Source organism: Sparus aurata, chromosome 20 (genome assembly GCF_900880675.1).
Source record: "Sparus aurata chromosome 20, fSpaAur1.1, whole genome shotgun sequence".
Classification (NCBI taxonomy): Eukaryota; Metazoa; Chordata; class Actinopteri; order Spariformes; family Sparidae; genus Sparus; species Sparus aurata.
This window is the reverse complement of record NC_044206.1, coordinates 15,712,996-15,737,883: the sequence shown is the minus strand read 5'-3', so window position 1 is coordinate 15,737,883 and position 24,888 is coordinate 15,712,996. Positions and strand designations below refer to the sequence as shown.

The 24,888-nt window shown below is 39.9% G+C and overlaps 1 protein-coding gene across 1 annotated transcript in view; it reads left to right on the top strand.

Moving 5' to 3' along the window:
• Positions 1-24,888, top strand: part of atrnl1b (attractin-like 1b) — a 79,636-nt gene that overhangs the window by 28,354 nt on the left and 26,394 nt on the right. Inside the window, exons 19-25 of the mRNA XM_030400319.1 lie at positions 208-345; positions 3,700-3,793; positions 12,618-12,670; positions 14,796-14,890; positions 16,154-16,232; positions 18,252-18,409; positions 22,594-22,655. Coding sequence (XP_030256179.1) covers positions 208-345; positions 3,700-3,793; positions 12,618-12,670; positions 14,796-14,890; positions 16,154-16,232; positions 18,252-18,409; positions 22,594-22,655 — 679 coding nt within the window. The remainder of the gene's footprint in view (positions 1-207; positions 346-3,699; positions 3,794-12,617; positions 12,671-14,795; positions 14,891-16,153; positions 16,233-18,251; positions 18,410-22,593; positions 22,656-24,888) is intronic.

Sequence of the window (24,888 nt, the reverse complement as noted above, 5' to 3'; positions counted from 1 at the left end):
TTCAAAAATGATTTACACTTGCATGACTGGTATAGCTCACAAAAAGGTTAAACCTGTTGTAGGTGTAATGTGTTCACTGTGTCAAGATTCATAGTCACTGTTTTTTTAAATGTTTATCTGAAGGGTCTACAGAAAGACGAACCAGTGAAAATCATCACGACTCTGAAGCGCCATTTAATCTTTAACCTCTCTCCGTTTCTCCCACAGCATGCCAGTGTAATGGCCACAGCACGTGTGTGAACGGCAGCGTGTGCGAGCAGTGCCGTAACCTCACCACCGGTCCGCACTGCCAGACCTGCATGCCGGGTTACCATGGAGACCCGACCAATGGGGGAAAATGCCAGGGTGAGTGTGCATCAACACGAATCGTTCTTGCGGACTTGATGGCTTTTCTTGTGTCAACTGCAGTAGTTTCACCCCCCAACTCTCCTTTAATGCTTTCTCAGTGAATCTTTTTGTATTTCATTTCAGTTAACATTTAGTTTAAACAAATACAACACAAATTAAATCCTCTATTTATCTGGACCTGATCTGCAGTGGTAAATTCAATTGTTAGAGCAATGTTAACTAGTTGCTTGAGCAACATTTAGCAATACAGAATCCTAACCAACAGAGGGCACTATTGTGTATTGATTAGAATTCGTCTGCCCTGTTTGATTAATGGAAATATTTCTCCATGTGCTGGTGTCTTAATGTGTTGACAGGAAAACAACTAAAGGCATAAACAGACGTGTGGACGCTGTTGGTTTATTTACGCTGCGGCGACTCGGTCGAAACACCACTCTCGCTCTCTAAAGATGGTGAAACGTCAATATTAACTGTACTTTCCTCGCTAAAGAGCGAATATAGAGCCGACGCGGCACTCTGAGGGAACTGCGAGTGAAGCTGAAGGTCAAATGCTACATCTTGTATTACTGTGGTTTTTCACGCCCTTAAAACGCTGCTTTGTTGGAAACAGAGATGCGTCTACATCTTGTATCTTGATTGATACACACAGGCACACACACACAGGACGGTTTAGCCTTACGTAACCCTGGCATTATAAAAATCTGCAGTGAATTACTAATTTTCAGGGGGTTGTTATCCATCTCTGCTTCTCTGGATGTCAAACTGTTTTAATTGAGTTTTTTGTTTGAGCAGCACATGATGCAGATTTATTATCTGTCCCCTACTCAATGCACAATAAATTTCCTTGACTGATGGCAACCCATAATTTATACAGCCTTATTGTCTCCAAAGCAAAAGCATGTAATGTTTGCTGAGTTTTAATTTGGAGAATGGGTGCAAACATCAAACTAAAGATACATGTGTGTCAGAGCTGTTTATAAATACATTAGTGAATAACGGAAGAATGGTAGTAGAGCTTCGTCGTCAGGAAGAGATGTCGACACACTCGTCTCTATGAGGCATGAATAGCATTCCTGAGAAATTATATGGAGGCTATTGTTTGAATCGGGAGAGATGCACACACACTCAGACACTTTACGCTTTACGGTCTCAAATACCATCTGTTAATGCATAGGCTGTAGCTATAACCTGTAAAGTGAAACTACACAGGTGAACATCTGTGAAGGGAATAGTGTTATTCTTTCGGAGCCTGAGGACCAAATGACTCAAACTCATTATGTGCTGTTACCACATGCAAATACACCCATGTTTTTCCCCCGTGATTTAACAACTTTAAAGGCGCGCCATGCAGTTTTATGGGGAAGTTTTTAGGAAGGGACACAACTTGAGCAATTTATTGTCATGACTGAATAAACAAGATGTCCTTAAAGGAACACCTTCATACTGATTTACGTTTTGGGGACCTTATTCTCCTCTGGTTGGCTTGTTTATTCAGTTATGGAGAAAATAGATTCCTCTGGGGTCGTATTATTGCCTTCTTAATATTTAAATATTACCTTTTTTGAGCTTGAACCTCTCTTTCCAAAACTACATAGTGCCCCTTTTAAAAACCGAATTTACACAATGCTCTGACAGCAAAATACTAAGAATGCAATAGCACAGAAAGTCAAACAGAGGCAAGAGTAGATTAGGCTAAAATTAATATTAAGTAAACATTTCAACTATCAATATAGATAAATAAATACAAATTTAAAGAAAAAAAAAAGACTTAGAAGTGAAGACCGGGGCTCTATTGCATATTTAGTGTTTGTTGGCTTCACAGCACAATTAAATCTCTGTACTACCAGCTGTCGGGAACAAGGGGTGTAGCAGAACATGCTAAAAGCAGCCCTATCACCTGAAATATTCATATCAGAGAACTGCAAAGAAGAAGGTACTACACTGGGAGGGGAGACTGTGTCCACTGACCCTGCTGTTATCCCCCTTCTCAGTGTTTTTAAAGCTCAGTCAAGTGAGAGGAAGGGGTCGCTTTTTTTGTGCAAACCATGAAAGGCTGCCACACTTGAAGCACTTCAGAAGCCAATTTGCTCCTTTTCTTCCACACATCTATTACTGCACTGTTTGTATTACACATGCACACATGCACCTAGCCAGTATCCTGATGTCCCATCTGGAGGTAGGAGGGGGGCATATTTTTCTCCATCATGTATCAGATCTATGAAGTTCTGCCAATCTTTTGGGAAATACACTTGTTTACCATCTTACCCAGATCGATATCAATTTCATCTCGGTGTGCTCAGTACAGCAGAAGCGGTGTTGGTAGACTAGCCTAGGACAAACACAGTGAGCTAAGAGGGAACTGTTAGCCTAGTGCTTTAAGGTGAGGATGGTGCAGACTGTTACGGGAGCAGATTGTGGAAGCTGTCGGCTTATTGTGCCCCCAGGAGCTCTCCAACTCAGAAGTTAACTACAGTTACTACTGCAAATACTTTTTCAACATGTGCAATATTGCTTTTTGTTGTATTGTTGCAAGTACTGTTTTAGTTTATTTATTTTACTAGATTTATTTTAGATTTGTCTTGTTTTTTCTCTTTGGCACCATTGTTAGAATTGACTCCTTATACACTTTATATTTACTTCTCTGTAGGTTTTAACTAATGTTGTTGAGCACAATAATTCCCTTTGGGATGAATGAAGCTCATGATTAACTGACTAATTGTTTTGTCTGTGAAAGGCTAAAAAATGCTCATCACAACCTTCCAGAGCCCAAAGTGACTTTCTTTGGTATGGCTAATACCTGAAACTTTTAATTTATGATCATAAATCACAAATAATTGAAGCAAATCCTTAAATCAAAAGGCATTATCACATTCAGCCACCAAAAAGCCATTGCATTCAAGTCATCTGCTCTTTCAAGTAGCTGCCTGTTAAGTTGTTACCCTAGCTAACATTGTTAATCCTAGCTTGTAAACATTAATGTTGCCAATGCTAGCTACCATGAATGTTGCCAACAGTAGCTAGCTAACATTAGGGTGCAGTGCAGAGTGCTGGATTCATTCACAAAATGTTATCAATATAACCTGTAAACTCCATAATAATTGATTATCACATTAGTTGGTAGTTTATTTTCCTTCAATCAACTAATCGAATCAACTTATCATTTTCCAGCTCTTATCTTGTTTCTGACGTTGCTCACTATGAAAGCACATTAAAAAACAAACCATCACTTTCCCCACATCTCCAGCGTTGTTTAATCAATATTGTCTCTGTTCCCTCTTTTCTCCCTTTGTTACACCCTCCCCCTCCCTCCCCCGTCTTCTTCTCCATCTGTGTTTTTGTCGCCTCTTCCAGCCTGTAAGTGTAATGGTCATGCAAGTGTGTGCCAGGTGTTAACTGGCAAGTGCTTCTGCACCACCAAGGGGATCAAAGGAGACCAGTGCCAGCTGTGAGTACTCCAACCACATGCTTACACACAGAAACACACACACCTACAACCATGAGAAAACAGAACTTACCCAGCATGCCTTGTAGCACTTTAAATGGTTGCATTTTTGCAGCATTTCCTGGATTTTTATTTGTACGACATTAAGCCATGGTCAGTTCAGCATCCCTACACCCTGTTCCAACTGAAATTCTTAATGACTTAAGGTAACGTCTATCAAAAGTGAGTCTTTGAGCTGTCTGTCACTGTGCCAGTAATCACTTGGGATGGAGCCCTGATGAAACGCTCAGGGCTATTTTAAGGGAAACCCATTTTGACAAGTGAGACAGATATACACACGGGAAGGTATTGTGTGCCGTTTATGAAATTCTGCCTAAAAATTTAAAAACAGGATTCCGATTCTTCGACTCCAACATATTTATGATCCGTCTTCAAGGACACAAAGACAGAGCTTCTGCTTTGAGTTTTAAAAATCAACCTAGAGATTTTAAAGAGGATAAATACAGATTCATGACAGTCAGAGTGGAACAAATCAGCCCCAAGCATGTGATTTAATCTTAGCAGACAAAATGATTGATAACAAGGCATTTAACAATTGACAATACATCATAATAGATTGCTGGTAGGTGACCCAGAGGAATAATTTTTTCTTAAGTGATAACTTTTAAAAACATATCTGTAAAGGAAAAGTTCACCAACTGATGAAAATTACGTCATTATCTACTCACATCTGCCATCTACTTGTTTTTTACATTCTAAAACAAACTCCACCTGCGTCTAGAATGCTGCAATATTGTTTTTTGGGGATAGATGATTAGTAGATTTTCTTTTCTTTTCTTTTTTGGTGAATTTATTATTTAATATTGTACAAATACTAAATCTGGATTGTTTTCTCCCCAAGAGGATCGCTGCGTTTGTCTGTTAAATTCTGTCTGTCGTGTTGAAGCAATTAAGTTCTGCGGTAGTGGAGCGCAGTTATTGGTAAGTCAGAAAGACACTAGAAAATAAGTAATTAATTTGATACACACTAAATGGAAATTGACTCGATTTAATTTTGAATCGTGACGTTAGCTGACTTCCAGGAACCATTATGTTTTTTGATTGTATAATGGAATTCATAGACTGTGACGGATCGAATAATTGAAATGACCTCTGAAGTGATTCATGAATTTCACAATGTGGTCATGAGCATTGTTTTCTGAGCCCTTCTGATGCGGCCGGTTAGACTTCGAAGTGATTTGGTGATGTGAAAGCAAAGAACGATCCATCGGAAGTGTATTTGCCAGAAACTCCACCTCTAGCAGGATTTCTGCTGATGCCGTGGATCCCCCCTGGTGTAGGAGGGACCACCTCCACTTAGCTGTCTGTTTTCCCAGTTGTAAGCAGAATGGACACCGATGTTTTTAATACCCCTAATGCATGAAGAGTGATGGAGGGGTCACATACACACCCACATGCATGTTTTTTTCCCCCGGAACATGCCCTCGAAATATCTCTGACGCTGTGTGCCTGGATCAAAATAACGTACCCGCTTTTGCTGCATTCAAGGTTGTCGTCATCTCATCCCACACAGTTCACATTTATCACACTGATAAAATTGAGACATCTTCTCGCTGAATACAATTAGTCAGCAAAAGTCGCATGCAATGTTGTTGTCATGACACTCTTAAAGATTCGCTGTGGAGTTCATTTTTTACAAGCAAACACAAGTTCCCAGAGGTCTCACAGACAAGTTGAAAGCATTTGTCAAGTAGATGCTTTAAATTGTTTTAAAGTCTTGTTTGATTGTTAACATCTAATTTTATGAGCTATTCTTCTACTTTCTCACCTTGTGTGTCCTAATGCCTCAGTCCCCCTCTTGTGAAAACATTCCTCAGTAGCGCTACCAATACATCACCGGGTACCTCTTCTTGTAACCCTTTTGATTTTAATCTCAAAACATAGTTGTGGTCCTTTTTATCCTGTTTTTATCGGTAAGGTTTGAGTCTTGAACTCTTGAAGGTTGCAAAAACGGTCTAATTGTAACTGTTACCTATTCAAAGTTTTTTTGTACTCCTTGATAAATACTTGATAATTCCACCACAATCTGGTGTTTTATCTACACAATCCAAATTGTTTTAACATTTGAAATGAAACAATCCCACCCTGATAGCAAAATTGTACCAGACAGGTTTTACAATGTTACATCCGACCCACATAGAGCGTGGAATCATTGCACTAGGGCCATCCACCTATTTGCCAGAACCGAGCCGCAATAATAGAAATGAATGGTGGCCGGGTTTTTGGCTGCTTCTGGTTTATTCGGTTCGCTCTTGGCTGAGATACCACCACGCCATGGCCAGCCTGTGGCTCAGATATGGAAAACAGGAGCAGACCACCCAAGGGCCGTCATTCCATGTGGTATGTGGCCCGAATGAACGTCCAGATAGCAAAACTGGTGTGGCCCTGATCTGGCCCACACCAGTTTTGCTATCTCGGCATAGTCCTATATGTATCTTGTTAATTAGCAAGAATGAAATAATTATGATCAAGATATACAATCAAAGTTAATATGAACACCTGGAAAAATAAGTGTTTTGCTGTGGGTATAAAGGAATTCTGCAAACTTGTGAACTCGAAGTTGGATTTATAGCAACAATTTAGGTGCATCTAAAGGCTTCAAAATGTTGGCTTACATACCTTGCTTCAATTTTACTCTTAAAAAAACTGAACAGACATCCTATAATGACTTTAAATAATGATGTTTTAAAATACCACACTGGATCTCAACTAGTCACTATTCAGGGCAGATAATGAAGTGTCCAGTAACTGTGAAACATAGCATCGTTGTGTCAATGATCAATTTACACGTTTACACATGAACAAATATAAAGAGGCATTTTGCTCTGTATGTAAACTACATACTACTGTATGTGTTTGCATTCCCTTAAAGAAGACAATCGTCAGGAATCAGAAAATGTAAATTGGCCTTCAAATATCTTTAACAAAATCTACTACATTGTCATTCTTAGAGAAATCGTCAGTCACACAAGAATAAAGCTGTTCCCTGTGGTTTCGTAGGAGATATTCTGAGCCCAGCGAGACTCCATGTTGGAACAGAAAAAGAAAGTTTGCCAGCAAAGTTAATCACTCAGAAACCCAAGGGAAATGACGTCAAAGCCAAAGCCTTGGCGACATCTTCACAAAATGCAAGAAAAAACATTGAGTGAGAGAACACATGAATGTGATGAGAGCATGAGAGAAAGAGGGCGGGGGTGAGGAAACCGAGAGGAAACAAAGGCGAGCACTCAGAAGGAAGCAAGGCTGTGGAGAGAGTGAGCCCTCTCCAAAAACCCTCATCGCTCTCTGTTGACTTTGACAGTAAATAAATGACAACTTTGCACAAATGTCAAAATGTCACATTAATTTGCCGTACCAGATGGAATGCGGCGCAGCACAAGGCAGAACAGCACTTCTATAGCAGGTGGCTAACAGTTGATTCAAATGACTCCGTTTCGAGCCCACAGAATCAAAATGAGGCATCGGAACAAGCCAGGCACCAGCAGGCCAATCATCATCAGCCATTTCGAGGGAGGATGTGCCCATACAGGTCTGGAGCCAGCTATGGGGAAGGTTCCTACAGCACATTAGTGATTATCGGCTTAAAATTAAGCCAGCAACATAAACTACAGAATATGTTGTTAATTCAGTCCCATTTACAGATTGTAATTAGATCAACAAACGCTGTTTCAGTAGTGACTTTAATCTGAAAATCAAGATACATTTTCACATTAAAACTTGTTAGAGTAATCAAGTAATCCCTTTCCCCCCCAAGTGTAATTTGATTAGCGTGTGTGCGTGTGTGTGCGCGTGTGTGTGTGTGTGTGTGTGTGTGTGTGTGAGAGATACGTAGCAGTTGAGGTGTTTTGCTGTTCCCCTTTTTGTAATGTGATTTCTGGTATCTCATTACATGTAATCAGTTTCTCCTCGACCGCTGTCAGCCACTCACTGGCACTGTCCCCTTAAACAAAGACCTCTACACAAGGGTACGCTCTTCTCTTCAGCAGTGTACACGAAAGTACACGCGTGCAGGGCTTCACACATGCGTGCACCGCTGGCATTGCTGCCATTAGGACTTCCGAATAATAGCCGCCGTAATGAAGTGAAGGGTGCATGAGTGCAGAATGGAATTGTTTTTGAAAACAAATTGATGAGGTCGACGCTGAGTTACAGCGATGAGTCAAACGGGGAAATATTTCCTATTATAGCGCTCATTTGGATGCATGCATTATTCAGGAGTCTTCTTGCACATGTGTGTGCTGGCTCCGGCCCGCATATGTATGAAGGGCATTGCGTAGGTTCACAGCACATTTCTTCTGTGTGTGTGTGTGTGTGTGTGTGTGTGTGTGTGTGTGCTGTGTGTGTGTGTGCGCGCATGTGTGCGTGCGCGTGTGCGTGTGCACACTGCAGACAGAGGTCCACGTGTAGATCAAATTAAGATACAGTGCAGGGGGATCGCCTCAAGTTCAGATGTGTGCACACATGCATGCAGGTGTAGATTAAATTAAGATACAGCGTCGAGGAGTTGCATTATACACTTCACCATGAGTGCTGCGTGCGCACGTGTGTGTGTGTTTTGCCATCTGCAAATGCCAGGCAGGCTGAAACGCCTCAGGAGTGATGTTCTGCAAGGTTCAAAAAGCCTGTGGTGGCATTTGTCCTCCGTCCTTTGTACCGTGGTAAAAGAGCACTCTACCCTGTCCTTGCCGGAGCTGGCTCGTCCCCAGCGCGGTGTCCCGCCCCCAGTAGATCATCCAGAGCATTGATGCTTGCCTGTCAGAACTTTCTCGTCAGATATGGAGTCAGACTCCTTCTCAGTTGGGTCAGGTAATGTTGTTAAAACATGCATGTGTCTTGAAGTAGCCAGGAGCTTCAGACGATTGTATAAAAGACGTCAGCCCGTAGAGCTGGGTTAAAGTATTCGATTTCCCAGTTCAAATTGATCTTCATTTGAATGATCTAATATTGACTAAAAATCCAGAGAACGAAAACGACTTCTAGTATGAGCTGTGTGTTTTCCTATAGCTGCATTTTACAAAGTCTGAAATTAACACCCACCAAGCACCAAAAGCATGTAGAAAAGAACTGTACTGAGAGTCTCTTCTGTGTTTTGGTGTATATAGACCTACTGACTCTCCCACTCTCTCTCGCTGTCTCTCTCACTGTCTGTCAGTCTGTATCAGAGTTTCACACACACACGGCACAGGGACAAGGACTTCATGTTGCATTCAGGTGCACCTCATAAACTCTACCTTGCTTTGCACAGCAAAATGCCGGTGCGCCATCGGGAAACTTTATGGTGCTTTCCAGCACACCCTGTAAACTCAGGTGTACAGCTGGCGTTACCTTCCTGTTCTTCGACGACAGCGTTTTTAATAATTAGACGCTTAAATCATAAGAATATTTCATTCATTTTTCCATCTTCAACATGTTGAAGTTCTAATCCGTGAATAGTCAGAAGTCATTACTACTTTATTAAAGGCGTAATATGTAACAATTGACTACCTGTCCAGTAACCATTATTTGCTGCCAAGTGTAGCTGCCGTTAACTAGTTGGCTCAGTTAGCTGTGCAGCTAGCAGTTCAGTTGAGGAGTTTGTAGAACAAGGGGAGGTTGGTGCTCACAAGGCTAGCAGCTTAAGACTGGATGGGTCAGTGCTATCTGGTTAGCATGCTAATCTTAGATTAATTTCTTATGTTTTTAGCTAAAATTCTTACATATTGCACCCTTTTAAGTGAAGCTTCAATACTCATGGGTGGATTTTATCTGTCTTTATTTTATTCTCAACTATATACCTTTTCATTTTGATTGTATCTTGCATGTTGTGACGCTATCATGCAGACATAAACCGACCACAGACAGACAGACATAAACTATTACTCAAATTTCTCAAAACCGCCTATGTGCCAGTTCCCGCTATTAAATGTGTCTCCAAGTCACATTATGCCATGATGACGCACACAGACTCACAGGGTAAAAACATTACCAGCTGACTCTGTCGCGGCTGGGAAGTGTAAGGTCAAGTCACACTTCACTTCTACTAACTATTTTCCCTATATCCTGACTGTATTTCTCCCTGGTGATATTTAAGGTGCTAGTACACATTGGGCATGTTACCCCCACCAGCATCAGACTAGCATTTTTTTTTTTTTTTTTGCGTAGACACCATCTGTCGCGTGAATCCAAAATGCTTCAAAAACAACCGATGTTGCATTATTTTTAGAGGCATATTCATCCTGGTTCACTGTAACATCTCCAACAGCCACCTCCTCCTTCACAGCATTCGTGTCTCTCGGTGGGTCTGTTCACTCTGTCTCTGATGTCCACAGCTTATTAGTTGTCCGTAGAAAAAAAACAGGCATCTTGTATTTTACACTTTATTAGTGAAGTTCTTGTGCTTGTGTTCTCACAGAAGGGGGATGACATAGTTGTTCACGGGAATGGCAGACAGTTGAAGATTTACAGACAGCACGGTGGGATGCATTTAAAAGTGGACCAGGGACACTGTAATCCAGTGAACATGGCCATATGTTCCTCCTCATTACATGCCTTTGGAAAAGCCTGATAAAACACGCTCATGCACACACACATACTGCAACACTCGACGGCACTCTGGATGTTAACAGATTATTTTGCTCAGTGGCACTTCATTTAAAAGTCAGACTACTTTGGCTGATGTCCGTGATGTCTCTGATTGTGTGTGAACATTTTAAATAGTGTTTAACTGCCAGAGTTTGAGCAAACTGCATGACCTTGCGGAAGCTAAGACACACTTGTGTCCTTGTATTTAACAAATGCACAGGAAAAAGTCTGAGTAAATACTTTGTAAACATACTCAGTAGAGTCAAGTTCAAGCAGTAAGTGTAGCAGTGACACACAGTGAGATTTTAAGTTCTGCATCTTTTCACTGCCAGGAATCAGTTAGTGTTTGTGTCTGCCATTCGCAAGGACAGTGGCGACGTCTGAGGCTTTAAAATGAGAGTGTTTGTCCACCAACAACAATGGATCGGAGGCAAATGGAACCCAGTAATTGTCCAATTTTCACACCATGTTTAGCCCTGGGTCAGGGCCCTCATTAGCTGGAGTTATAGATTCATTGGCCCTGGGCTTACAGTCATTTCACACTTGCAACAAACACAAAACATGGGTTAACCACAGGGTAATTATAAGTTATTTATGCGTTTTTGTGGATCTAGGATTTAAATTATGTTTGTTTATTGGTACATTTACAGCTCAAGTCTTGTCAGAATTACTACTACTACTTTACAGTTTTGATTTGTTATTTAATTGTCATAAGAAGTGGAACAAGTATTTTTTGCTTAACTGGGTCTGTAAAGGAAAAAATCGGATTGCATTTTGCATTTCCCGTAAGAGCCCGCCATCACTGTGTACATCATGTATAGATGAGTAATATAATCGTAAAAAATGTTTTTAGAAACGGAATGAAAATAATTACAAATGAAAGATTACATACATTCATTCATGTTGTTGTTAAAGGATAGCTCCACCAATTTTTATGCGTGGAAGGCCACTTTCACCTAAGAAAAAACAATTAATGAAAACGTACCCCTAATTGAAAATGTATTTATGTATAATATTTATTATTATTATATATTCCTGTGGTAAATCAAAATTTTAATGCAAAAAGTTATTAGAAAAAAGCTTTTAATCTCTTAATTATGTCTTACCATGCTTAGTTTCTGTCTATTTTATTTCCTTATATTCTGATAAATTGCCTCCAATAATGTCACTCATTGGCCAAATTGCTTTATGGGTAATGTAGGCGCCAGATGAAAAGGTAGAACAGTAAGTGCAATAGGAAAAGGCGATATCTCTGGTTCTGCTGCATAGATTTTTATGAGAATAAGAAGTGCAATGCTACCCGTCGACTTCTGTTTGAAACCCTCTGCCTACATTACCCACAATGCAACTTAGCCACCGGGGGAGATCACTGGAGGCAATTTGTCATCTTATATGCAGCTTCCTTTAGAACGAAAGGATTAGAATGAGGATTCTGACACTGGTTAAGAGATATTCTGCAGTATATATCATAAACTAAACTTCACTCTAGATCAGGGTTATCCCCGTTTTCTTTTTTGGGGGTGGGGTGGGGGGTATCTCCACAAACACAGCTGTAACACCGCTGTAAGAGAATCAAAGCAATGTGATGATCATCCTGCAATTAAAGGTAAACAAGTCATGTGCTTTGAGCGTTGTAAAGTTGTTCACCTTGAGCTCTGATTATCAAGTTCTGAGTTAATAAACACAAGTGTTAAAAACAAAGATAATTTTGCCCCGGGCTTCGTCTAGCCCGTTTTGAACTTTGCATCCCTCACTCATGAGCTTTGAAACTAAGAGCACAGTGTTATCGAATCCATTCGCTGCAAAGGATTCACCTTGATCGGTGGTTGTTCTTAATTTGGCTGAAACATCTTAGTCAAGGATTATGAATCTCAAGCAATCAAGTAAGAATCCATTTACATAAACTGTGTTGTTATTCTCTGTGCTCTGTGATCAGGTGGCTACATAAAGTTTTGTCGCATGTCACTGTGTCACTTTGATAAACAAAAGTTTCGGAGGGGGAAAAAAAAAAATCTAATTAACTTTTGCAAAACTATCAGATTATTTCCTCGTCGTCAGAAGTAAGAGACTTGATGAGGCGCCAACAGCAGGAGCTAATGCGCTGGCACTCGGCGTACACTTTCTCCTGATAAGAGGCATTCTTGCTCTCAATCTGTTAGCACTCCGCTTCATCTTGTTCTCTCCTCTCTGTTTTTCTTCACTGCAGATGTGACTCAGAAAACCGTTACCTTGGCAATCCACTCAGAGGAACCTGTTACTGTGAGTAATTCTGCGCTGGACAGCCACTTGCTGGGGAGACAGCTCATATGCGCACACACACACACACACACACACCTCCTTGATTATTCTTGGCTCTCTCACTTTCTCTCTCTCTCTCTCTCTCTCTCTCTCTCTCTCTCTCTCTCTCTCTTTCTCTTTCTCTTTCTCTCTCTCTCTCTCTCTCTCTCTCTCTCTCTCTCTCTCTCTCTCTCTCTCTCTCTCTCTCTCGTCCACTCTTCCGCTCCGGGCAGATGGAGCATTTTAGCACATTGGCACCAGGGGCGCTTGTTCGGTGACAGAATGACTTGTCGTGAAAATGTCAAGTGCATCAGAAGGAGTGAGTGATGGAGCTAATCAAGGAGACGGATGAATAAAAAATCTCCACTTGTCTCACTCGCTCGCTCACTCACTCACCCTCCGACTCATTCATTCATTTGGCAAAGTTGAGTAAATGTTGGTTTGACTTAGGGAAATACATCAAGGTGAGGGATGTAAAAAGACGCGCTAGGGAAAAGTAATACATAAAGTTGACACCCAGTGCCAGCGAGTGCAAGCGACTGTGTGCTGCACATGTTGTTTGTGCTTTGTGCGTTTATTTGCATGATGCAGTGTCCTTCACGCTGCTGCAGTATGTCTCTCTTTCAACACTCCGCTACTGACAACATAGCCTTTGCCAAGGTTTTGTCCCTTTTTTTGAAATGCCATAGCCTGACAGCAGGCTCTATGAGGGGAGGACAGGAACTAAAAGCCTGGAGCTCGCTTTAACCTCTGCACACCACTGGGACTCATTCTTGAGCTGTGTTCCGCAGTCTTGTAAACATGACACTCCGGACTATAAGGCTACAGAGTCAGAGTTGCAACGACAGCGATGGTTGGACAAAAGCAAGCAATTTGAAGGCGTCACTTTGGGCTCAGGGAAATTGTGCTGAGCATTTTTTAACAATTCTTTTGACATTCTATAGACTAAACGATTAATTAATTACTTCATGAAAATAATCAGCAGGTTAATCAATGATTAAAATAATCCTTAGCATGCTAATCCATGCTCAGTAGGGCTGAGCATGGATAAGCATGCTGCACTAATTATTATCCAGCTACCTCACTTTGTTTATTGGCTGATTTCTTACTCTGACTGCTAATTTGGAGCAAACTTCTCATAGAAGACAAGTGGCAGTAATAAAAATGAATTGATAAAAAGGGAGGTGATGAAAATGTATGTGATTTGAATCATTTAAAGGAGATATGCCAATTTTCAGGTTCATAATTTTATTTTACTTACTAGAAAAGGTTTACATGGTTTAGTGCTCAAAAAAACACATCAGTTTTCTCACACTCAGTTAATCAGCTGGGCTGTGTTACCGTCTACTTACACAGAAAAATCTATTCTGATATTAAGCATTTAAAGGTCAACAATGCAAACCTGCCTGAGCTCCAATATTAAAGTTTGAAAACGGGAACAACGAGCCCTCCTACTGGGCTAATTGCAACACCCACACAAAATGATATCCACTCAATTCGACCTGAGAATCGGTGAGGGGAGATTATTTTAATCCTCACAGTTGGATTCATACAAACAGGTCAGAATCAGGCTGATAAATTACACCGTCTTTATTTATCACCATTTCTCTGTCTGGTAATGTGCCCCCTGGCAAAGTAATCATCTGCTGCCCGAGCGCTCGTCAACAAAAAAATGAAGCCTCATACTTCAATCAACATTTAACTCATTTACATCCTGATAAGTGTGTGTATTGAATTGATATGTGACCACTATTAATTAATATTTTGATGCTTTATTAGTCGCTGCAGGGGGATTTTTTAGAGTGTGCTGTCAGGGTCAGGCAGCCCTACTTGTTCTCTGCTTGATGAAGAAATTGTGCACCCTGATTGCAGTCATTGGAAGTGATTACAGACATTTTGATTTCACTTGTCGCCGTCAGTCAGTCTATTGCTTGGAAGTTTCTTTTGATCATATCACATAGCATGCAACTCTCTGTATTTATGCTGTCATAGTAGTCTGTAGTAGTATGAGCCACAGCTGGCAGCTTGGATAGAGCATTTTCATCCTCTTGCTGAACTATAGGAAGTGATATGAGAGCTTTCTCTTCCTGTCTGATTTTCTATATAGACAATCTCCTGATCGACTACCAGTTCACCTTCAGTCTCATCCAAGAGGATGATAATCACTACACTGCCATCAACTTTATGGCTTCGCCAGAGCAGGTAACTATTTCAGAAAACAATTTATTGGTGAATTTCTTTCTCTCAAGGCGCAAGAAAGTTACATTAAGCTTCTGGAGGGCCCCACAAATTTTTCAAATTGTTTATCTTGTTGACTTTTGCCGACTCGGGAGAGGGTTGCAGGTGCCCCCGTGTTCGAAAAAACGCTGCAAAAGTAGGGCCCTATAAAAAATTCAGTTTTTTCCTTTTTAATTTTGGTAATTCCGTTTTTTCCGCTTTAATTTTTGGGAATCCTATTTATTTTTTTATTTTTTTTTACCTTTTACTCTTATTTAACTATCAAAAACAGTATGTTTTTAATGTAAATTACTAAAATGTACACAATTTAAATGGGATTATAGATTTTTATTGATAAAAGAAGACAGAAACATTAGCTTGCACATGTATTTTAGTTTTAAATGTCCCTTTCATTGATTGATGTAATAGAAAAAAAATCATAACAAAATAAAATAGTAACACAATAAATATATAAATGAATAATAATAATAATAGTAGTAGTAGTAGTAGTAGTAGTAAAATATATTATGTGGCTGTACTGACATGATTTTGATTTGATTATTTTATTCTGAACATGTAAATTAAAAAGTTAGTTAAAAAGGAAAAGAAAAAAAAATAGGGAAAGGAAATGAACAGTATTCAGCCAGATTCCCCCGTTGGATCAGTTACCTATATTCAGTTATCCTATTACATTGTTATACATGTAGCAATAAACGGTGAAAATTAGATGTTATGTTATATGTCGTACAAGTTGTTCGGGAACGGCTGAGGGGTTAATGTCGAGTTTCTCAGTTTATTCGCAGACGAAGACAAAAGAGAAAGATGTTTTTAAAAGTCAGTGTGTTCAGGTCTCAGTACTTTTGTAGCTTTGGCTGAATCTTTTTAGTTTACCTCGTGCTGTTTGTATTTCAGACATCTGCTGTGTCTTACTGTTTCGTCTTGTTTGCTATCAGATGTTTCAGGAGTCATGTTTAGTTACTGCTGCAATAAATCTGTGAGAGTTTTTAGACGGCTGTTTTGATGTACCCCCCAGGGAATATCGTCCGTTATTGATTGGTGACCGATCAATCAGGGCAGCCCTAATAAATGTATCTTCGCCCCTGCCCCTCAAATATCCTCAGTCCACCACTGCTTGTTGAAATCATAACCCTTAGATAATAACCCCGCTTTTATTGTGTGCTTTACTATAATGAGGGTTAAAGTTTTACTAGATTAAGAATGTGTTGTTTTTATCTTCTCCATGTAAAGGCTACCAAGAACTTGGACATGTCCATTAATGCATCCAACAACTTCAACCTCAACATCACCTGGTCGGTGGGATCGACAGGTACTTTTTCTTTCATTTTATTTATTGTGTTGTAAAAATGCCTCACTCTGTCTCTTTGTTTGACCTTGACAAGAGCCAAACTGTGCACACAGCCCATTGGGTCATTTTATTTATAAATCCAATCCAGTCACGTCAGAGTAGACTAGATAAGCAGTCTATTACCAAAAACTTGTAGTTTTAAATTAATGTTTTTTTTGTGTTGTAAATCCATCTGATTGTCTTCTGCATAAATTTATGAAAAAGAGCAGGGTAATTATGCAGTAAAACCATTTTTTAATACACCTTACAAATGGCCTTAGGTCACAAATGCTATTAGATTTGGGTCAAAAGGTGTCAGAATAGTAAAATTGAGGATATCGTCTCGAGAGTGAACTCGTATTTGGATGGAAAAAAACATTAATACTAAAATAGAATTTATCATTTTCAGGCTTGGGAGGTCGGTAAATCAGATATTCGAAATCTGATCTGGAGTCCAGACTTACTGCATGATATTTCCACTACTACACAAGATTACACACACACGTACATGCATACACATACCAGTCTTGTAATAGGGTGAAAGGTGTCTCTGTCTCAGCCACTCCGCCCCCCATCACTTGTTTCTGCATTGTATCAGTGAGAGGGTAGGACCACAGCATTACATATATGTTTACTTCAAGGTACAAGTTTTCATCACATAACATTGTTATGTTATGTTATGTACAAACTGAGTTTTGTTTGTAGTTACACCTACATTACGTCTGACAAATTGTTAAAGACCTGGGATTTGTATTTACAGCAGTGGTGTTGCAATCAGAAACAGTGTGGGGGAGGGGTGCCAGATCGCACAAAATGTCCATTTCTACGCAATTTTGCTTTTAATCTGACATTACATTTCTGATGTTAATCATTTGCTTTGGCTCAATAATCATTCAGCCGTTTGGTACGACAGGAACAATAATGTACCCTCCCTTGTTAGTGTGTACTGTCACTGTTGAGTGGATATTATAGGTCCCCTGAGGAAAGACACCCAAGGACACTGCAGTCATCCAGTACAACCGTTTATCTCCTGCCCTCCCTTTCCTCTCAAGTCGTCGGCCACTTTCTCCCTTCCCACAACACTGACATTTCATAACCGCTGAAACACCTTAACCTCCTACGCTCCCCCTGCGCCACCTTAACCTTTTTGGAGCACCATCATTAATATTTGAAGTCAGGTCCCCTTTCCCCCTCAAAGATATTGTGCCTCTGAAGGAATGGGGAGCCTCTTGACAATCGACAAGAGCGTGAGGCGCCTTTGGGTGGGAGGAGGAGGGTGATTTCAATTAAGATAAACATGCTCACATAGCCACACTCAAGCTGTCATTTTCAGTTCTTTTGTTTCAGAGCTGTGGGTTGGAATGTCAATGTTGAGGACCCACTGACATGAGGAGGAATAAGAAATGACTCGAAACATTTATATAGACGGAAATTAGAATTATTTTTTCGAGGATTTGGGCTGAAAATGCATTAGCTTTTGTTTCATAATGATCATATAAAAACAAAGTTTAAATCCACAGAAATGCAGTGACACACTGCTCATTAATACTGAACGTAAATGGACAAAAACAAGCATTTGTAATGGAAAATGGCTGATCTTGTTGCCCTAAATGCTAAATTCTCGGTTCCAGATATGCTAAATGCATTAGCTGATGGTAGTAATATGGATTCAGATAATGTGTATGTGCAAATGTTTCTCGGTTTACCTATGGACAGCAGCAGTCATGTTGCGCTTTTCTCCCACGTCCATTTAACAATAAAATGTGGACTGTGTGTGTAATTACACAATAAAGCTGTACGCTGTGTTAGGTCAACCAAAAAGAAGTTTAATGCACTTAAGACATAATAACTGCTTATGAGTGCTTCCCTGTTGTCCAAAATGGCTTGCTCAAACCATTAATGGATTCATAATAATATGTTCCAGCCAATTCCTGCTCCATTTCTGCATGTGTAGGTGAGCTCTGTCTGTATGTGCTGAACATGAACTCTTTGCTCCAACAGCTGGAACCATCTCTGGAGAGGAACTACCCATCATGTCCAAAACTAACATCAAGGAGTACAGAGACAGTTTCTCCTGTGAGAGGTTCACCTTCAGAAGCAACCCCAATATCACCTTTTATGTCTACGTCAGTAACTTCTCATGGCCCATCAAGATCCAGGTGAGGACTGTTTATGACCTTGGACTGACTTGTATGACGCAGAAAACACACAAAGGCATCTGATCCTCTCTCTGTTCTGTTAAGTCTTTACTTCATATTACTCACTGGTATTACCGAATGTGTGGTGTCATCTATGACATCTGACTGATGAACACCTGGTCCTACATATGTAAACATTGCTGCCACCTTTTTACAGATGCAGAGCTCCATTGTTGCTCAGGGTGAATTCAAGCGCACTTTATTCTAATTACACATTTAATGAGCAATGGTTAGTGTGTGTATAGGTGCACAGCTGCTTTTTAGCCGGCAGAAACAAAGCACCATTTAACCTTTTCCAGCCCTCTTTATGAATGGAGGAGATTGAGGCTTTGATGTGGTGAAAGGGGCAAAAATACAGCACTGTGAAGTGCCATTAGCTGTCAGATATTTGGGGGTGTGCAGCAAAACAACAATTAAGCTTTTGTCAAAAATATTCACAGTTTAGTCCTATAGGCAATAAAATTAAAATGGAACACAAAGCACTGATGTGAATGAGTCAGCGGTTTCATAGTAAAGAGAAGACTGAATTAAAGGGAGACCAAACAGTTACTCTTTCACATGTAGGCAGTGCTTTTTGAGCTGTGATTATAAAAAACTGATCCGGTGTCACAAACAGTTTTACGCTGTAAATCGAAGCGCTTCAGATTCGCCAAATTCTGTTGGATTTGCTCAAAAACACATTTCAATACAAAGTCGGCAAGATTAAGACTCCATCCTTTCATCAGTTTTTTTACCCAACCCCTCAAGTGCCCCCTTTGCCTCTCAGAACAAAGTCATAAGGAGTTATGGTTGAAATCTCCTGCTATGAAACGGAACAACCCTTCGAAATCATCATATGCGATCCCTTGTCATCGGTGGCGTTTACGTAAGCAGACGCTACCGGGCATTTGTCGTCTTTAACTGCGATTTCTCTTGCGTTAGTTTGGCAATCCTGGTGTTATCACACTGCCATTTTCCATTTACATTACGGTGATAGTAGAGCACGAATGCTGCCAATTCATTAACTGCTTCATGCTATCAGTCAAATCATCAAAATAAAAAAAACCTCTGCTTCATTACCTGGCCACTAGTGGTGCTTAATAAGCGAACATCAGCAACCCATGCTCCTACCCTGCTAGTCAGCACTGATATTACAGGAGCAGTACCAAGTGGTTAAGTTTGATACACAGTATATGCATACTGTAATGCCAAAGGGGCCACTTGTCGTGACAAATTCACAAAGAATTATCACCCAACTCATCAATTCCCCTCAGCTCTATGGCACTGGATAGCATCTTTGTTCGCTCTCACCACTCTCATGGTGTCATTTTTCCCTGCAGCAGGCGCTTGTTTCCAAAAAGTTGCTCTACCCTACCTGCCCAGCTCCAAGCAGCATGGAGACGCAGTTAGAAACCAACTGGCGGGGCATTTAGCTACTAAAGGGTGCAGATATGCCCCCTAGGACCTGGTGGAGACCAGAACGGAGTTAGAAGAGAGTCATTATTGGAATCGAGTTTATCAGGTAGTAAAAAATTTGACTCCGAGTGTGTAAAAGGCAACTTTTTGCTGACAAATTCTCCATATCAACCGAAAAAGGTGATGATATATTAAGAGCCATTCAATCTGCATTTCCTGTTGTGCTAAAATTGTATAATTATACCAGAAACAGGCACTTGTACGAAAGAAATGTGATAGATGCAATTTCCATTCCTAAAAATATCACACAATTACCCTTGTTGTTAATTAGCCCACTTCCACGTATTGATTTTTACATTTGTTCTGTCCCTCACTTTCACAAAGTACATGGACTGACCATGGTGGGGTAATGATATCTCGGGGGTCAGTCCATCTATGAAGGTGGCCCAGTAATAGTTTTCTATTAGATTTCCCAGCCAACAGTCACTTATTTATTATGGGCTGGCCTGAGCTATTACAGTAGATAGCTTCTGTAACAGGATAAGGCCTCTCTTTGCTTTCCTGTCTTTATGATGCAGGGGTGAGTGCGTAGGGAAAAAAGCAGAATTTGAGAATGCACTTGTGATAGTTAAGGAAGGTCTCGAGGTAAGATTTTTTGTCTGTGACGTCAGTACCTAAAAGACTGTTCAATGGAATAAAAGGGCAGGTATAATGGAAGTACGTTCTTAAATGATGAGATTGATTGGCCGAGATGGACAAATTGGATCAAATTAACCCCGAACGTATTGCTTTGACCTCATATTATGTGAAAAGCAGGGTGGCGAGCACTGAATAGAACCATCCCACTTACTAAAAAGGCCAGCAAAATTTGTAACGCATGCTTTTAAGTCATGTTAGGCATGTCAGCGAGCATCTCATTTCAGATCAGTGATTCTCATGTTCTACTTAGAAAGGCTGAAAAAGTCAGAGGCGGGAGAAGTTTGCGAGAAAGACGAAGTCGTCAATAAAGAACATCAGTCCTGTGAAGACTACATAGTCTTTAAAATGCACTTGCTGCTGGCTGTGGTTTATTATTCGTAGATGAATGAGGAATGGGAAAGAGGGATGTTTTTACATTTCACACCTGCAGTAGTAAACCAGCGCATCTGCCCTTTTTGGAATTCTCCACTACCTTTTCCCGGACTTAGGCTTTTGCAATGGGACAAAAGCACCATCTGTCAGCGATAATATCAGCAAAATAAGTACCTTTTAAAAGTTCTGCCTCATCCTCATTCAAAGGATCAGACATGACGCAAATAATCCACCTCTAAAAGCACCATTTGTGCCCTATTACCCAACCCTATGCGCTGTCAACCAGAAGGAGGTTGATACGGCTGAAGATGACGTGTTTGTAAATGTTTGCCGGCGAAAATGCCTTCAAAGCATCTACAGTAGAGATTGACGTGTCTCTATGACGTGGCCTATCAGACGTGAATTAGCTGCTAGCGCTGTGTGTAATTCCTCTTTTAATGAAGGTAAAACATGTTTATGAGCTGTTATTCATGAGCCATGCTGCTGACCTAAGAGATACGCTATAGGTTGTTCACCTCAAGCAGATGGGTTGTTGTTTCACATTATTGAAAGGTGGTAAAAGTTTAGAATTCATTGGTGATATTAAGTAGTCCAAGGAGTAATGCAGAACCAAACTGATTTTTGAAAAGTCTAAATAACTTAGTATTTGTTCATCTCTGGCCTCAAGTCAATAAACCAGAGCTTGCTGTCGGCCCAGAATCCATCAGATTAGAAATATTCAACTCAACTCCTAAAAGAATCAGCGGATGAATGTTTCAGATGTTGTAAAACATTCATCACAACCAATTATTTATTTTTTTTAGAGGTTACAGATTGTCTTCAAACAAAAAAAGCTTTATGCTCTGTTTTTATTTTGTTCCACTAAATTCATGTGCTTCATTGTTCTAGGGCTATATGAAATAGTTTGAAACTTTCAAAACATTGACAGCCAAATTCTAAATTAGCAGTATAATGCTGCACAATTTTTTATAGAGATATATAATATATTTTATAGAGAATCGCAGCGAAATCATGTCAGCAGTCCCTTCTGGGTAGACAGCAGGCAGTTGATTTTGCATTGCAGAGATCTGTGAAATCATCAGAATTGTTTATTTCTGTTGTCATTTTTAGCCAGAACTGTAACCTTTAAAGATGTGTAGTAAAACACAGTGGTCTGACCTTTCTGACCAGTATGTGCTTATTTAATATACTATATTGCTTTGCTAGTGCCTATCTGTCATTTTCTTGTGTCTTTGGCCCAACAGGATTAGATTCTGTACCGTTTTCCAAAATTCACAGCATGTTTTTATGTAACAGAATATTCTACTTGATACATATTTGTTGGCGTTCAGCCTTTCAATAACAATATTTTTATATCACTGTGGTCAAAAAAGGTTTTTTCTCCCAGCACTACAAATTACATTTGTATAACCACAATAGCAAAAATCAATTTTGACTCTTAACACTATTATTGTGTATTACTTACTGTAATTGTGACAAAGCAAATGATCATAGTCTGTATTTGGATTTCTGATCTGATGAGTTATACATGACATACACTCAAAGCATTTGTTTGAACACCTCAGCAGAAGCTTCAAATGTTAAAAACATGACGTGCAGACTTTAAAAAAATGTACATTTAGAATACGTTTTCATATTTCTGACATGGTATTTCTGTGTCTCTTCTTTCTCTCTAACAGATTGCCTTCTCCCAACACAACAGTATCATGGACCTCGTCCAGTTCTTTGTGACATTTTTCAGGTAAGTGAGTCGAATATTTATATGACTAAAAATATACACCCTGTCATTTATTTTAGCTGTTCTAAGTGTTCTGCAGTTAAAAGCATTACCCAGAATTCCATCCACCTCCTCCCGCTCTCTCAGGGCTTATTGAATTACTTGAGCCTGTTGGACGGGTCCTTTTTCAACCGAGTACATGTAAATGCTTCTTGTGTCTTCAAGGCAGGGATTTTACTTTTTTCAAGTGGCAAATGAACTGCCAAACCATTTGAATAGGTGCATATTGCTGTGCAAATGCTGTCTAAAGAGAAGGCAGGGGCGATCGAGATACGAGGCCTCTTAATGATTTTATTCATCCTGAGAGCTGCGATGGAAATCTCTCCTCATTGAAATATTTAAAATGAGTCAATTGAGTTCACTGAAAAGCACAGCAAAGTCTGAATATATTGAGAGGATGTGAGTGTAATTGGAAAAATGTATGCTTGAAGTTAGATCGTGGCGTTTCTAAAGATCAGCGTTGCATTTCTAACACAGTGGCACAGGTTATAGGCTAAATCTGATGCATGTGAAATTTAAAGACCCACCCTTTATCATAACTAAGGAAATTAACTCACAAATGACCTGTGAGTTAGCTATAAAAGATTTAGTATTGTGATAAATGTTTAGGAGCCATGACAATACATTGCTGTCCCTGCAAAAAGTGTTAAAGTAAATGATGCTGTGTTTGGATGCACATGGTTGTGATGATATACTTAACTCCAGCTAGGGGGAAGCTAAAGTGAATTGTTAGATTTGGAATAGAGGCACATAAACAAATCAGCGGGAGAGCAGCAATCATGAATTATTCTCACTTAAAAATCACTGACATGAGCTGCCACACTGCAAGCCCTGTGCATTAGCGTGTTCATTTTAATCCAAGTTGTGCTACCCAGTGCAGCTGATGGACCAACACATTATCTGTGTAGCTGTCAAGGTGGGAATAGAAGACGGTCTTTGCCCGAGGCACCTGCCCATCACTGCCCACTCCACAATAACTCCCCCCCCCCCCGAAAAAGCTGTCACACAATCGGTTATCTTCTGCCTACATCCGATCAAATTACAGTTAAATGGCCAAATTCAGGAATGCTTGGAAGAAAGGGGGGAGAAGGACAGAGTGAATTTTATCTAAAAACGTGTCTCACAGCTGCTTGCATCATTTGCACAGGAAACCATTTAAACAGGGTCACAGAACGGACACATGGGAAAGTTTTAAACCCTTCTGGAACAGGATATTTAGATAAAGTTTGTGATGTTTAACTTTTTCCATAAATACTAAATACTTCTAAATTTTGAATCTTAACATTTGGTATGAAAACATTTTTCTTTTCAATTTGTATGTAATTTCATTGGCTGTATCTATGTATCTCTGTCTATTTCAACGCTTTTAGACAGTTTGTTCCTCCCCTAGTGTTGGAGGCTGATTGTCCGGCCCATCTTTTCTGACAGTTCAATATGTAGCAATTGCATGTAATGTTTATGTTACTATTATTATTATTATTATTATCATTATTATTATTATTATTATTATTATTATTATTATTATTATTATTATTATTATTATTAACTGAAAGCATGCCGACCAGCTAGCCCAAGACACTTTGTTCTTCAGGAGGTGATATTCCAGGAATAAAAAAAATACCAACACTCCCTCAGTGTTAAAAGCTCTCAGTCTGAGCAGACTAAACTAGGAGCACTAGCTCAGCTAACTAGCTAATGGCAGCTAAAGCTGGTAGCTAAATTTAACAGCAGTTAGTAGTTGCTCTGGTGATATGCTGCCACCCATTTGTTTGCAGTATGAATTCGACATGTAGCCGATTCTTAAGTGCACCTTAAAAATTGACAAATTCTTCTAAAATGTACCTGTAGGTATATTTAATTGTCATTCTAATTTGTGAATGCTTCGGTTGATTTCTTTTGGATTTAGAAATCACAAAGCACATATTCTGTTTGCTGCCCTGGCTTGTGCATCTCTTTCCATTTGTATGCATCCTGTTCTTTGCTTCTTTTGTTTTTTTAACCCTCGCCATGTAGGTTGTACTAATTCTTCCGAGTCCTTTCTGCATCCTTGGTGTCCAGTTCTTCACTGACCCATAAACTCAGGAAAAGTGAATAGGCCCTGGTGCTGTGCGTGTGTGTGTGCGCGCGTTGCGGAGGTTTGAAGGGGATGAACCTGCGGGAAACATAATCAGCCTGATGACAAAATGTCAAATCACCC